A 17477-nucleotide genomic window follows, 5' to 3' on the forward strand; every position below is an offset into this window, starting at 1 on the left:
TTTGGTGCGGATAGTACGAAATACAATTGTATTATTATTAGGGTTAAAGAATGTATAAATGTTAAACTCAATACTCCTATTACAAAGGAATTTTAGTTCTAAGTACATCTGCGTTTGATACTATATCAGGATGCCAGTGTACTTGAAATCGCAGACAAAAACTCTTAGAGTTTACATTTTTGGAAAACACTCCTAAAATTATTTGGCAGCACTACTCAAATTTTGTACATAAATCGTAAAATTAAACAATATACATATGTATATATTAATATAATATAATATATACATATATGAGAACAAATGAAAAACAATGGGATTCATTAGAATTTTAAGGCATTTTATTCAGTAGAATTAAACCAACCTGATCGTGAAATTAATTTTGTACGTTGGTTGAGTTTTACGGATTGATTATTACAATTTTACCTGTACATAATCTGAACAATTATTTACCACGTATCAAATTATTAAAACACAGCGTTACACACGAATAGACAATGCAAATTATTAAAAAAACTACAACATTTCTCTACAAAAAGATTTGAAAATGTTTAAAGATGTTTAATGAGAAACGATATTTTTAATACACATAAAATGGTGGTCTCCCGACACATTTGCTACCACAGTCTTCAAGAAATTAGAAGTATTATGGAAATGTAAAACAAACAAGTAAGGAAGAGCTAAGTTCGGGTGCAACCGTACATTTTCCACTCTTGCAACTTACAAGAATCAAAGCCAGGAAAATACTTTGTGGTGTAAAACGTCAACCAGAGAATCGAAATCCAGCCATTTTATAAACATATACTATATATAACTCCTATACTGACATACACATAAGGTTTGTTAGAAAAACGAAAACCATTATATGTGTAGCTGGGGTAGTATCGACCACATTTTATCTATTTTTCTCAATACCACATACTACTAACATGCCACATAACTAATCATATGGAGTAAAGTCAGCCGGATACTCGAAAATCTTGATGTTATTTATATGAGGGTAAGTCAAGTTTTCGCTCAATTTTATTTATTTTAGGCACAAAGACACACTCTTCTGAGTAAAATATGTTCTCTCATTTTCGTTAAGATAACTCACATATTGGCTGATATATGCGGTACAAAATAACCGAAAGTTCGAAAATCTTTATATTAGGTATACAAGGAGCGTTCCAAAGTAAAAAAGACATAAAAAAAACAGAACAAATGGTTTTTTCGGCAAAATCAATTTATTTTATTCAAAATATTCTCCTTCTGCTTCAATACAGCTTTTTGCACGGTCCAAAAGCATGTCGAACGAGCGTTTTAGTTCGTTGGTCGGTATGGCCGCCAGTATGCCGGTGCAAGCCTTTTCAATGGCCTCTACGTCTGCATCACGCTTTCCTTTCATGGGCAAATGCTTTTTCCCAAAAAATAAGAAGTCGCACGGTGCCATATCAGGTGAATACGGGGAGTGATTATTGGTTAAATGTGTTTTTTGGTCAAATAATCGGTCACAAGCGTCGATCGATGAGACGGCGCAATATCGTGCAATAAACGCCAACTTTCTTCTTCGCGATATTCGGACCGAACACGTCAAATACGGCGCATCAAATGCGATAAATCGATGTTTTGGAGATGTTCAATTCCATTTCCATGAATTTCAATGATGATGATGATAGGCTGATTTTTGATGAATTCACGCACAGTTTCATGAATTTCCGGTGATCACGGATTTTGATTGGCCCACATGTTAATCGTCATTTATGTCCTGACGACCACTTTGGAAACGTTGAAACCACTCGTGCAATCTGCTACGGGATGATCGCTATAAACTTGTTTCATCAATTGAAACGTTTCGGCAAAAGTTTTACCAATTTTAAAACAAAATTTAAGTTGGCTTTTTGTTCGAAGCTCATTTTCGCACCGATAACACAAACATACTGACACTTAAAACGCAATAACTTCACTTCCAATCAATGAAATGTCATGAAATCTTACTGGACAATCGATAAAGATAGCAGATTTTAACGCACCAGTCGACATATAGATGGCGCCACCAGGGAGCTGTTTACTTTGGAACGCACCTTGTATGGGGGCTAAGGGAAGTATTGGTCTAATTCAACAAATTTTTGACATACAGACATATCATTGTCAGAGAAGGATTATACCTTAATTTCAGTTATATACATACATATATCACACATTGACCGAAGTTTTTTTCAAAACTCAACTATAGGTATCGATACCTAGGGACTTGAGCAGTTTTTGTTGGATTTAAACAATTTTTGGTCATAAGGTGGCACACACTAAATACAGTATTCCTGCAAAATTGTATCCCGTTATATTAATTGCTTCTTGATTTGTGTACTGGAAACTGAACGAATCAAGTGGAATTTAAAATTGTGCTATATGGGAAGTAGGCGTGGTAGCTGTCCGATTTCGTTCATTTTCACAGTATTTTGTCGAAATCGTTTTGTCTTGTCCCGAGATATGGGATTTCACCAAAAATTGGACGGTGCTTCGCCCATTGCCCAATTTATACACCGGCCCCTATAAACTCTTGTCAAACCATTCCGGCGGCATTTAGTTACGTCTCTGGCGCATTTAGTTATTGATTTATCACGCTTCTAGTAGTTTTGTACAGTATCATTAGACTAAGTTTTATATCCTTATTTTCTGCTTAGTTAAGGCAATTTATAGATGTATTCTGCAATTTTAGATTAATGGACATTGGTGGGTGTGGCACGCCTATCTGCAATACCAAACTTTTTATGGTACCAAGGAACATGAATATCAAGTTTCATCAAGATATCTTAGTTTTTACTCAAGTTACAGCTTGCACAGACAGACTTCGAACTCGTCTCGTCATCCTGATCATTTCTATTAGTTATAGGTGATACAAACAACCGTTTATGGTTTCGGTCCAAATTTTTGGTACATGTTTGGGTTTTTGTTTAGCATATTCAATAGCATCTCACACACTTTACACAACATTTATGTGGAACCCAGGATTTATCTTTATTCCTCACACGAAATCCAAAATCTAGTCTTAATAGCACTGTTCAATTAACAAAGCGAAACCACGACGTTGAGATTTATAAGTTAAATCTCCACACACATAACAAAACTGCCGGAGTGGTTAGAACACTTTCGGGGCATGATGTGAATTCTATACTCAGTGTTAATTATATGGATAAAATTTCTCAGGAATATGTCATCCTACTATTGTTGCTTTTAACTATATTTGATGATAATTTTAAAATCCGCTGTGTAGGCAATTACTCATAACATTTATTCTGTATTTTGCGGTTTGCGTTTTAAAGGAAATATATGTTATCATGTGTTCCACTGGCCTTGAATTTTGCGGTGCGATATTATTATATTTTTACAGTGGTAAAAAAATTTGGTTATGTTCAAAAGAGGAAGCACAAAAAATACAAGTATATTAAAGCAAACGACTTAATAAAAATCTCAAGGCAAAGTAACCCGTTAAAAACTGTGGAAAATATAAATATATTTAACATGATTAATAGAAAATTCTGTTAGAACTTACTTTGCTTTTTCCCCATGATTTTATACTCTTGCAACCTTTTGCTAGAGTATACTAATCTTGTTCGCCTATCGGTTGTATGTAAGGCCTAAAGGCAATCGTGATAGATATAGAGCAACCATTATACCTTATTCTTATATTCACCTAACAGTTGTATGTATCATCTAAAACTAATCGACAGATAAAGGATTATATATACATTTAAATGATGAAGATGACGAAACGAGTTGAATTCCGGGTGACTTTCTGTTCGTCCGCCCATGCAAGTTGTAACTTGAGTAAAAATTAAGAAATTTCGGTGAAACGCCAAACACGTATTCTGTAAGAAGGTCATATTGTAGACGGGCTGAATCAAACTAAATGGACGCCTACAAGTCGGTCTTATTGAAAAACAAGAAAAAACGTTAACTTCGGCTGCACCGAAGCTAATATACCATTCACAGGTGTATTTCTTTTAGTAACTATGTGTCCAGGTGTATGGAAGCTATATGCTATAGTAATCCGATCTGAACAATTTTTTCGGAGATTATGTTATTACCTTAAGCAGTAATCCATATCAAATTTTGTGGAGATACCACATCAAATGCGAAAGTTTTCCATACAAGCCCTAGATTCCTATCGTTCGGTTTGTATAACAGCTATATGCTATAGTGGTCCGATATCGGCAGTTCCGACAAATGAGCAGCTTCTTGAAGAGAAAATGACGTTAGCAGAATTTCAAAACGATATCTTAAAAACTCAGGGACTAGTTCGTATATATACAGAAAGACTGACGGACGGACATGGCTAAATCGACTCAGCTCAACATACTGATCATTTATCCGACGCTTCCTTCTGGGTGTTACAAACTTCGTGACAAACTTAATATACCCTGTTCAGGAGCGTAGCTATTCTCTAAAGTTTAATGTAGCAGATAAATTGACACATAGGCGGCGCTACTAGATTTAAATCCATAAAATTTTTAGTTAGCACTAACCTTCAAACGTCGTGTCGGATCATTAGTTTGTGAATTATATCATTTTCAGTGAAGCAACTTTTGTTATTTTGAAAAAATGGTTAAAATGGAATTCCGCGTGTTGATAAAAATTGCTTTTTTAAAGGGAAAAATGCAGTTGAAGCAAAAGCTTGGCTTGACGACGAGTTTCCAGACACTGCCCCAGAAAAATCAACCATCAAGGACTAGTATGCTAAGTTTTGACGTGGTGAATTGAGCATCGAAGACGGTGAACGCAGTGGACGCCCAAAAGAGGTTTTTTGGTGGACGAGGTGGTTGGAGGTGGACGAAACCATCATCAAGATCACTTTTGACCAAAAAAAAGATGATTGACATAAGTATTGTTATTTGGAGCAGTGTCTGGATATATTCAAGCGTAATAAATCTGTGTTTTTGCGTCGATATGTGACAATCGACAGTCAACCGAAAAGATTTCACACGATGAACCCGCTCCAACAATCGGCTGGCAAGGTTATGGCGTCTGAATTACAGGATGCGCATGGCATAGTTTTTATTGACTATCTTGAAATAGAAGGCGCCATCAACAGCGACTGTGCCCAAAAAATAAGGTGACATTTGAATTTAAACTGCGCGCGTCGAAGGATTTGGAGAATTATTTTGTTTTTTGGGTTGGTAGTACTGTCAGTCGCATTTATGTCAAATTTCATGTCAAAATATTCATTAGTGTTTGAGATATATACGTGTCGTTTTGTGAGCTGCTAAAAGTGAGTTTTTCGTTTTTTGCGATGTCGAAATTTGTTGATCAAAGAATTTGCAGTAAATTTTGTTTACGGAATCAATTTTCTGCTGCGGATACGTTGAGGATGGTGCAGAAAGCCTTTGGTGATGAGGCTATGTCAAAAAAAATTTTTATAAGTGGTATAGTGAGTTCCAAGCCGGCCGTGAACGTGTTGAAGACGAAGAGCGTCCAGGGCGACCATCAACATATACCGACGAAGCTCACGTTCAACAAATCAAAGATTTGGTGTTGAAAAACCGTTGATTAACAATTAGAGACCTTGTTGATCAAGTTGGCATATCGAAAGACTCAGCCAATACCATTTTGAAGGATGTTTTGGACCTCAAGCGCGTCAAATCTCGACTGGTACCCAAAACATTGAATTTTTTGGAAAAAAGGCGTCGTGTTGAAGTGTGTGAAACGATGCTTTCCGACTACCAGGGTATCATGAAATGCATTATAACTGGCAATGAGACTTGGATCTATGCTTACGACCCCGAAACAACCGATCAATCGAGCGAATATCGTGTCAAAAGAGAGCCGAGGCCAAAAAAATCGCGCCAAAGTCACTCAAAAATCAAGGTCATGTTAACTGTTTTCTTCGATTATCGTGGTGTTGTGCATTATGAATTCCCTCCAACCGGTCCAACAGTCAACAAGGAATACTATTTGAACGTTATGCGTCGTTTGCGTAACGCTATCCGCCTAAAAAGGCCGGACTTGTGGAAAGACAATTCTTGGTTTTTACACCACGATAATGCAGCATCCCATACTGCCCTCGTAATTCGTGATCATTTTGCCAAAAACTCAACCCATATCGTTCCGCAACCACCGTATTCATCTGATCTGGCGCCGTGCGACTTCTGGCTGTTCACCAAGCTCAAAAGACCGCTCCGAGGACACAGTTTTTATACGATAGAGTAGATTCAAGCCGCAGCGAAGACGGAACTGAAGGCCATCCCGGAAAGTGACTACAACCAGTGTTTCGAACATTGGAAAATCCGTTGGCAAAAGTGCATTGCATAGGGAGGGGATGAAATTGATTTGGAAGAATAAATAAAGAATTTTCAAAATAAATACAATGTCACCTTATTTTTTGGGCACAGTAGTATATTGATGTTGTTATTCGAATGTTCGAAGGGCGCAATCGAGGAAAGAGGTCGCACTTGAAAAAAAAATGTGTTGTTTCACTAAGACAATGCACCGTGCCACAAGTCAATGAAAACTATGGCAAATATCCATGCATTGGTCTTTGAATTGCCTCCGCATCCAAAGTATTCTCCTGATCTGACCCCCGTGATCTCTTCCAACAGTGGGAACATCGGAATACGCCCTCTTCTAGTTTCCATATATAACAATTTTAAATTCTATATATTTCTATAATATATACATAAATCCAAAATCAATGACGTTATTCAAATAAGACTAGTGAATTTATTACAATCAAATTTGGATTCACTTAGTTTTATTACTACATTTAACTACCCGTTGCCGAAAATTATGCTAAAATCATCGGTTACGGAGACATACTTGAGAACCTATTCTCAAGAAATTTTACAAATACAAAGTGCGTTCAAAGTAAACAGGACTTTAAAAAAACAGAACAAATGGTTTTTTCGGCAAAATCGATTTATTTTATTAAAAATAGTCTCCTTCTGCTTCAATACAGCTTTTTGCACGGTCCAAAAGGATGTCGAAGAAGGGTTTTAACTCGTTGGCCGCTATGGCCGCCAGTATGTCGGTGCAAGCCTTTGAATGGCCTCTACGTCTGCATAACGCTTTCCTTTCATGGGCAAATGCATTTTTCCGAAAAGGAAGAAGTCGCACGGTGCCATATGAGGTGAATACAGGGAGTGGTTAATGGTTAAAATGTGATTTATGGTCAAATGATCGCCCTTCAAATGTTGGAATCTGAAAGACTTTTGGTCGTCAGTCAATTTGTGCGGAACAAACCATGCACACACCTTTCGTAAGCCCAAATGTTCGGTTAAAATGCCATAAATCGATGCTTTAGAAATGTTCAATTCCATTTCCATGAATTTCAATGATGATTTCGCTTGATTTTTGATGAGTTCACATGTCATTCATTTCGTCATTTATGTCCTCACGACCACTTTGAAAATGTTGAAACCACTCGTGCACTCTGCTACGGAATAGGCAATCATCGCCATAAACTTGTTTCATCAATTGAAACGTTTCGGCAAAAGTTTTACCAATTTTAAAACAAAATTTAAGTTGGCTCTTTGTTCGAAGCTCATTTTCGCACCGATAACACAAACATACTGACAATTAAAACGCAATAACTTCACGGAAACCAATTTTATCGGTTTTGCTATCAGCAACAAAGCAAGAAAATTTTCGCTCACTGACTTGAAATGTTAGTTAAGAAGTATTCATTTGCAAGTCTTGTCACATTAGTAAACAGCTGATTCGAATATTGGTTTTGCGTATGTTCGAAAAGACGAAAACCCAAAGAGATTCTGTGACACCATTGAAAATCATAATTGGTTTGCAATTCTGTCTTAGATTCCACAACCGCCTGATTATAACGAATAGATAAACAGAAAACAATATGCTGCTAAATAAAGAAACATGACTTAATGCCGAAAGAAGGTAGTACTAGCATAGCAAATTGCGAAATAAGTGATTAATCAACATGGTATTTTTGGATCCTTTTTGAAGAAAGACTCATATGAAAACGCACGTATTTCGTTTTGGAGAATATGAGAACTGCAAATATCAAACTTAGAACTTCAACTCAAACACATTTATTTTTTCAAGAATGAATTAAGTCCTGACATAAGTAGAAACATACAAATACATATGTATATAGATATGTATAAAAGATATATAACCAAATCCTGGAGCAATATTCATACAGCTAAATGAATAAAGATGTTTCTTTATATTAAAATCCTGAAATTAAATCAGAGAATTGCATCGCAAATCTCCATAATATCGAATTAATATCGAATAGACATCGAATATTACATAACCGTGTTGTTAATTTTTCATTAAGCTTTTGTGAGACTCATAGTTTACGCATACCACTGCAAAGCTATTTTAAAACACAGTGTAAATTTGTTTGCCAGCAGATAAGGGTCATAGTAAGTGTTCAATGAATACTATATTAATATTCCCGCGTTTTTTACAAACCGTTGTAATTACAAATACTAACAGATAAGTAATGTCGAACCATTCAAAGCCGCTGGTAGTATGGCGGGTAAGAAAAATATATATGTATAGCAATTCTCGAAATGCCTAGGTATCGACATAAGTATGTAAGTATGTATTTAGAGTTGTTTACGTTCTTAGTAATTTACAGTATGGTCGAAGCTTTCTACACCAAGCTGGCATGTGGCTGTTGCAAGAGTTTATGCAATTGCTGATTGCCACGATCGATCTAGGGTGACTAATGTGCGCCACCGCAGCGATGTGTGTTCGCAATGGCGACGATGTCGCTGCCAACAAGTTGCTTTATTTGATTTATTCCACCATGCGTCTTTGCTTCGCTTATGCTACTGTTTGCATTGTATTTTTATCAAGAAAATTGCCGTCGATGGAGCGCTATTTGTAAAAGTAAATGCATAAATGTGTGCGCGAAGCACGTTCAATCAGAATAGGTAGCACTGGGAGCCGAGTGTAGTTCAATTATTTGCCACTGCATTCAAATTTGTGATTCAGCTCATTCACTTGAGGCTGAATACAACGCTTCAAAGAAGTTTGTGTTACACATTTAACTGCTTATACCGCTTCATAGACGTTCAGCAGAAAGTGAGTTGCTAACTGAACCATTCCATATATAAATATTAAGAGTATTGCATAAAGAGCGCTTCGACCAAAAGATGCGATCATGTTCTCCTAAGTACGTGATACACTTACAATGTTAGAAGTACAACAACTATGGAGTTGACTTTGGGATAGCTCAAAAGCAACTAAGTGAAGTTTATTAGGAAGAAAACTTTAAAAGGGAAACCTTTTCAACTAAGCTTTCAAAAATAAATTAAAAATTAAAAACCGACGTGTTGAACTATTTGTAAAAATAGTCAGAGAAAAAGAATATAATTTACAGATTTTAATATAAGGCCTTTTATGCTTATGCACTATTATTCTAGCTTCATGGCTCGTAGTTAAGGGTTTTGTCCTCTCTTCAAAAACGGTTTGAATGCATGAATTTTTCGGATTGGAACCATTGTGGGCATCTCAAAACGATGTTCTGCAAAAGTTTTACTTCTCCATGAACATGTAACACCATTATTCCTCGAAATAGTGAACTACTGTATTGCGGTCTTCCACAACTAGAGTCTCACCTCTGCTTCTCACCAAAAATATATTCATTTAAATATTCAATCAACTACTGGTGTCAATTTTATTAATAACCTATTATGTATTTTCGTAATTTTTACAAGGATATTTTCTGGATAAGCAGTTTTTTTTCTAAGAGAATGCCAGGATTACCTTCTAATATATAGCCCATAATCGAACCAAACTGACATAAGAGTAAAAATTATCAACTTTTTCAATTAAACATTTATTGAAAATTTATAACTAAAATAAACTTTATATTTAAAAATTTTTAAAAACTATTGAGCACATTTTCACTAACCTGATCACATATTATATCCCATTTCTTTTCATCATCATAATTCTTGAGCAACTTCGCTTTGTCCGGAGGTAGGTCCATTGAAGCCTGAAGAAAAAGAAAAAAAATTATATTTTTGTTAAAAACATGTACATATGTATATACAATAATCAAGGGACTTTCAAGGTTTTTGTGAAGCTCAAAGCATAATATTTTACCTTAAGGGGGTAGTAAGGTATTTTTTTTTTTTTGCATTTTTATTCTTTTTATTTTATATTAATGTACAATATCTTAAGATTATTCTGTGAAAATTTGAAAGCAATTAAAGCAAAATTGACAGAGATATACATTTGTAAGTCTCCACCCTCCGATTTGATTGTGAGCGGCTGTGAAACTTTAAACGCGTTTTTCTCACACTTCACTTTTCCGAAGCCGGTGAACTCTGTAGCTCAAAATCTACTGAACCGATCCTTTTGAAATTTTGCACAGTCTTTCTTTACATAAACTGTGAGGTAACGCTGTCGAGTTTTTTTAATTTTAACTTATTTTTAAATTTATTTTTTGGTGAAAAATCAGTATTTTGAGTTCCGAGCGCTGTAAAAAATTGAAAAATCATTAAAAAAAATGGACAGCGTTACCTGAGGAAACTTATCAACTAATTAAATCAATTTGGTATTTTAATTTCAAATGATCCAGTCATGAGTTATGCGGTTCACCGCGAATCAATTTTTTTTGGAAGGTCTGCGAAGAGAATCACCGGCTCATTTTTTAATATTTTTCTATGAAACTTTCACAGAATATTCTTTAAATATCGTATAATTATGCTATATTTATACAAATAAATAAATATTGATTGTATCTTAAAAAAAAGTTATTGAAAATATGCTTTTTTTCGCTCGAATTAACCTTACTATCCCCAAAAGAAAGTGTAAACCCATATTTTTAAGAAAATATAGTGGTTCCAAATTACAATACATATATAAAATATATAGTAGATAATAAAAGTAAAAATGTGTAAAAGTTGACACTTCGCTTAAATTTAGGATTTAAAAAAAAAAGATACTACATATTTACTTTGGCCACACTCTCGTCTATACTCGCATGCATTACATTTTTTAAGCCTGAATCCGTATTGTAGAAAATATGTAGACAGGAATAATTAAATGGACAACTACATAAGAATTATAAATTTGTATGGCTATAAAATATTCTTTGTAAACAGCATGTTATTACTTAGCATAATTACCAATACAGAGTAGTCATTTCAGCAGCTTTAAGCTTAGAAAGAAATATTCATTTAACAAGATTTGCATATTCAACCAATAGTACCGTAAGGAATTTTACATATTAGTATGCAAAAATATATATTTCCCGTTATGCAAACAAAGTATTAATGTTTATTACGCCGACAATTTTTATTACATTGAAGTGAGTGTTTCTTAAGACTACTTATGCAGTAGTAGTAAACGACTTTGAATACTCTAACGACATGTTATACAGCTTGTAGATAATAGTTGCTAGAAAAACAAGTATCAATACCTCATGAAGTTTATAAAAACTAAAATGACGAAGAAAAACGGTTAGTCAAATATTTGACGGTGAATGATCATTCGCATACGGCTTGACTGTGATTATCAATTTTGATTAATCTATTAGTCAAATGTTTTTGTAATGAAAGGGATTAAGAATTTTTTTTGGAAAAAACAACTTAAATCGACAATTGTTCTGTAGGCCGGTTGGAATTTTTAATTCTGCACATTGTTAAATGTGTGAAAGATCTAATGTGCTAAAAAGGAAGTTGAATTCAAATAATTCAAATGTCTTTTTATGAATAAGTAAAGCTAAATTTATTAAAAATTTATGTGAATAAAAAAAGTGTTAGTAATAGCATTTATAACTAACCTATATGCTAACCTATTTAAATGATGATACATTTCATGAAATCGGGTAACAGCACTCAATATTTAGTTAGATCGACTAATAGTTTTTATGAGAAGATTTCCCTTTTCCCTTTTCGAGCTATTGGCTTGAACATAAAAATCCGATCGCAACATTACTTTATTTGTTTGACATCTTTCGAAATCAGTGGACATTTTCGTTTATGTATGACCGCGTAGTTTGCGTTCTCAAATCGAATTGTTTCATGTCAAATTAGATTAGACGGAGTGCAAACAATATCTCATGTGTAAAATTCCCACTTATCTGACATCCCTTACTCTAGCACGCCCTGAACATTGCAGTGTTAACACAGCAATTGATGGAGACAACTTTAGGCGGCATACGTATGTATGTATGTACATATGTATATCTATTAACTTATTTAACATATTTACACGTCTGGAGTCGCCAGTCGGTGTCTCCTCGCTTATTTCTTTTAGCCAGTTCTTAATTTCAGGTTATGACAATATTATTTTGTTTGCAAGTACAGTACAATCTCCAACAACCGGACATTGACGGTTCCACAATTTTTGTCCGCTTATAGGGGGTGTCCGCTTAAAGGAGTGAACGAATAAAAACTTTATTAAAATACATATTTCTGAAAGATATTGTAGGTATTTTATTTTTGTTTTTTGTGATGTATGTATGTATGTCATCGTTAAATAAATTCGTTTGTGGTAATACATTTTTCAAAATTTTTTTGACCATATCCTTGATCCTCCTTAATCCTGTTTTATAAAACCGTTTTCAAGATAACTTTTTCATTTGACCAACATTCTGAGCACATACATACATACATATGTATGTACTTCATTTAGGTCTTCGGTTTCTCTTTCAGATAATTCCCCACTAATATTTTCTTTAGACATATTGACAAAGTCAATATTATTGTCTTCTTATTCTTCTTCACTGGCGTAGAAACAGCTTACGCGGTTATAGCCGAGTTACCAGCCGTTTCTTCTTTTCGCATGGTGGCGCCAATTGGAGATTCCAAGCGAAGCCAGGTCTTTCTCCACCTGTTCCTTCAACGGAGTGGAGGTCTTCCTCTTCCTCTGCTTCCTCTGGCGTTTACTGCGTCGAATATTTAGTCAGGATTGTAGGATGGAGTCATGTGTAGAAGTTCACGCAAGTGAGGAAAGTTTTCTGATCGCCTTTCACTTGATAGTGGCTAGAAACGATTCTTTTACGTATGGTTGAAGCAGCTCACGACTTCCGGTCTTTTTGACCAAGTATTAATGTTTATTACGACGAAAATTTTTATTACATTTAAGTGAGTTTGAAGGCGAGCAAAAGTGAGAAGGCGAAACATCCCCTACATAGGGTTGTGCGCTGAGTTTGGGACACGCCACGAAAAAAACACCCCCAATGAAAAATAACAACCAGCCTTTACTTTTTACTAACTTTATATTATTAAGTTTAATATCTCGAGGGTGACTTAAATTGCAAACGTTTTGCAAAGATGCTGCGCGGCTTGTTTCTCTACTTTTACTTAATTATTGATCTTCGTTGTCCGCATTTTAGACGTTTTTTTATTGTTTTCTTTACTTTTTCTTTCAGTAATTTAATTTTTTTTTGACTAAAATAAAAAGTAGTAAAAATAGTGTCCTCGTTCGGTCATAAGAGTGTTCGGTTGTTAGAGTGCAAATTGTGTAAAAAGAAAAAACTTGGTTCCTCAATTTTTGTCCGGTTAAGAGAGATGTCCGCAAGTAGAGGTTTCATTGTAGTAGTGTTCCACATTGTCGAGGTTGTTTGATTTTCTGATTATGTAAATATGTCGAATGTGACAGACACGACTAAAGTGAACAAACTCATAGACGAAAATAAATGAGTAGATAAGTATGTATTTTAGAAGCTTCTGAATGCAGTATAATAATTACTTATTGACGAGATTATTTTAAATGAAATAGGAAAACAATTTAACTTCGCTTGCATCTATAGATTCACGAATAAGAAAGTTTCTATACAAGAATTGGATTTTAATTGTTCAGTTTGTATGGCAGCTACATTCGTTCTTTTACAGTATCGCGAATGTTTTTAATAAATAATAAAAGTGTGAGCTTTTCTAAAGTGAGCTTAAAGTAAATACTGAAGTTACAATTCATTGGTAAAAAAATATTGATCAAAATGTGAAATCTATGGTGTAATAAGCTGGACACATTAATGACACAAACTGGTAAAAGAGGGACAGTTTAGTTCCAATTGAATTTTTATTAATTTTGGTCCTTACAAATACTTTTATTGTTAATACTTTGTGCTGTAGCTTTGTTATTGATGATTGCTTCACACCTGCGACCTTTACTTTCTTAGAGATTTTGTCACTTATCTTTAGATATAGCAGACCTGAGATTACCCATATTTTTATAATTAACCTCCACAGTTTTAGCCTTGACTTCATTCCTTTGGCTTTCAATTTCAAGTCAGGATTTGGCACTGGGCAATTCCAAATATCGACTTTCTATTCAGAAAATCAATTTTATCTAACTTCGAGGCGTGTTTAGGTTCGTTATCATGCATAAATTTCCATTTGATTGGCATAGAACCGAAAGCATATGTTGTACAAATACTGAAACTTGCCCATTTGTCCATTGATTCTCACGATCGGGACGATACCATTACAAGAAAATGCCACCAAACAATGATACTTCAGCCACCGTCTTTTATCGTCTTCTCGATATATTTAGTTTTATATTCTTGACACTTAGTACGATGGACTAATATTCTGCCATATGGTCCTATATTATTAACCTTTGTTTCGGCACTGCAAAATACATTTTTCCTCGAAACGGGTCCGAAAAACTTTGCCTGATTCAAACGCTTTCTGATAAGTCTAGGTGATATCTTTAGCCCTAAAGACTGATTAATATCGACTGCTACCTGCCGCGATGATTTAAATGGATCATTTTTTACCATTATTAGTAGCTGCATCCGTTTCGCAATACATGGGATTATCCACGCAGGAATGGGTTGCGTTGTATACTAAAGTCAGCATAGACTAAGCATTATTAACAAAAAAAAACATAACGGAATATTTGAACAGTACCGTACAGCATCTGCTTCAAATTGAATGCAAAGTTTTTTTCATTTTCTCTTCTTCTTTATTGGCGTAGACACAGCTTACGCGATTATAGCCGAGTTAACAACAGCGCGCCAGTCGTTTCTTCTTTTCGCTATGTGGTGCCAATTGGATAATCCAAGCGAAACCAGGTCCTTCTCCACTTGGTCCGCGGGAGCGGTGCGTCGAATACTTTCAGTGTTTACTAGAGTATTTTCGTCCATTCGGACAACATAACCTCCCCAGCGTAGCCGCTGTCTTTAGATTCGCTGAACCATGTCAATTTCGTCATACATACATATATCTCATATAGCTCATCGTTCCATCGAATGCGATATTCGCCGTGGCCAACGCGCAAAGGACCATAAATCTTTCGTCGAACTTTTTTCTCGAAAACTCGCAACGTCGACTCATCGGTTGTTGTCATCGTCCAAGCCTCTGTACCAGATAGCAGGACGGGAATTATGAGTGACTTATAGAGTTTGGTTTTTGCTTGTCGAGAAAGGACTTTGCTTCTCAATTGCCTGTTGGCAAGAGTGATCTCGCGTTGGATTTCCAGGCTGACATTGTTGGTGGTGCTTACACTTACACTATGTTGAAGAACTTCGCTCTGATGCGGATTGTAGCTAAACGTTCATCCACCGGGGTGAATGATAGTACCCAGCGACGGAGTCTCTCTCCCACCACGAATCCCACACCAAATTTGCGGTCCTTTATATGGAAACTGTAGTAAATGCCACAAGGACCTACTCGTCTCAGTCCTAGTCCCGTCCATCGCTTTTCTTGAACGGCGGGTGATGTCAGCCTTCACTCTAATGAGGACATTAACCCTTTAAATTAGATCTAAATTTGTACCATGCATACATATGTATATGTACATACTTAGATATGTATATGCATGTATATTCGTACCTGTATATCCTGTGGCGATACCTGTACGATATCGGCGGTTCTGAAAAATGAGTAGCTTGTGGGGAAGAAAAGATCGTGTGTAAAAATTCGAAGTGTTATTTCCAAAGCTGAGGGACTTGCTCGCGTATATACAGACAAAACAATCATACTGATCATTTACGTAAATATATAATTTATACGATCTCCCACGTTACCTTTTGAGTGTTACAAACTTCGTGATGAACATAATATTCCCTCTTTAGTCCGAAACTCCAGACCATAACATCATAAATTATCAAATACATTTCTACGACGTTTCTACGAGATAACTTTCTCGGCCTAACCTCACTAGAAGCACAAGGTTTGATTTTTTTTCAAAAGCCTGTACCGTCGCTAGTCTCTTCTTTAAAATTTTAACAAATATTTTCTTCTTTTCAATATTTTATCACCAAATTTATTTTTTTGATCCATAACTTTGTTGTTCTACTATACATAAGTTAAATATTATTAAGTTTTTGTTTAGTGATTAGAAAGAAGATTGAAATGAAACTGCATCAACTCATTTTTTTAGAATTATTTTACTTTCAGAACTAAGAAAACTGGAGGTGTACGTAAACTTTCGTCCGCAACTGTAAGCAAATCCGTCCGTTGAATCACGTCATCAGTATGATTGTTTAAGCTTTCTCTTCCTCCACTCTTCCAAGCAACGCATAAATACATACATGCACAGACAACAAAGTTCTACTGCATATTACAACAAAAAATCAGAACTTCCACAAAGCTCATCGCTGAAAAGCCGAAAAAGGCAAATACGGCTTACTCATCATACTGCTTTTCGACTTTTTATTTGTTTTGACAATTATTTATTGCGTTTATCATATAAGTATGTAGAGTAGTAAAAGCTTTTAGCGATGCGTCATTATGCTTTTGTTTTCTGATTATTTAGCTTTTTTGTTTTTACACACTTTTCGTTGTTTGCATTTATATTTTTTGTTTATAAACAAATGTGTTGTTTCACTCGCACCCACATACATATCTCTCTCCGTCTGTGTATAGTTTCACGTATACAATTACAAATATTCATACGAATGATCGAAAGCCTAAGCAAACTCATTTTATTCAAAAGTAAATGCATCGCGATTTTAATATGATTACTCTCCGTGCACATATTACATACATACTCATGCACCATATGTTTTAATGGTTCTATGTAAATTCATAATTTTATGGGTAATTTATGATTGTAGCGGATGTACTTTACCAAAGCTTTCGTGTAAATATGTACATACATACATGTGTCTGCATGAATAAGTGCACTGGTATTCAGATAATTGAGCATGAATCTGAATACCATTAAGCTCTGTCCCATTTTTATGTTACCCAAGTAACTAAACATATTCGTCTCGTCATACATACATACATACTTATATATATAAGTAGGTATATAAGTATTCTCTGATATACATATGTACATACATATGTTTTGTAGATACGTAAAAATCAGGGAATCAACATACGTAAGTAAGTAAGTGAAAAGTGGATGAGTCTCCCCGTCTTAAAATTTTCCTCTATAGGTATCTAAACCAAACTCGAAGGATATTTTGCATTTTATTACTTTATGCTACTTTTTTTTTGTAGTACGAATTACAATTTAATTCAAAATACACTTCAGTATAGAGAATAGATCTCATAATAAAGACACCATAACTCTGCCTATTGGCTGTTGCATCCTTTTTCGCTCTGAATTGAGTTCAT

At 35.0% G+C, this 17477-nt stretch overlaps 1 protein-coding gene across 7 annotated transcripts in view; it reads right to left on the reverse strand.

Annotated features, from left to right (window-relative positions):
* LOC120777119 (formin-like protein) overlaps positions 1–17477 on the reverse strand; it is an 87883-nt gene that overhangs the window by 22427 nt on the left and 47979 nt on the right. For all 7 annotated transcript variants that reach the window (XR_005705480.1, XM_040108262.1, XM_040108260.1 and 4 more), the window contains one exon: positions 9866–9949. Coding sequence is in view for 6 of the 7 variants with exons in the window: in XM_040108262.1 (XP_039964196.1) it covers positions 9866–9949 (84 nt within the window). In the remaining variant the exon portion in view is untranslated. The remainder of the gene's footprint in view (positions 1–9865; positions 9950–17477) is intronic.

The sequence above is a fragment of the Bactrocera tryoni genome, chromosome 5 (genome assembly GCF_016617805.1).
Source record: "Bactrocera tryoni isolate S06 chromosome 5, CSIRO_BtryS06_freeze2, whole genome shotgun sequence".
NCBI classification, from domain to species: domain Eukaryota; kingdom Metazoa; phylum Arthropoda; class Insecta; order Diptera; family Tephritidae; genus Bactrocera; species Bactrocera tryoni.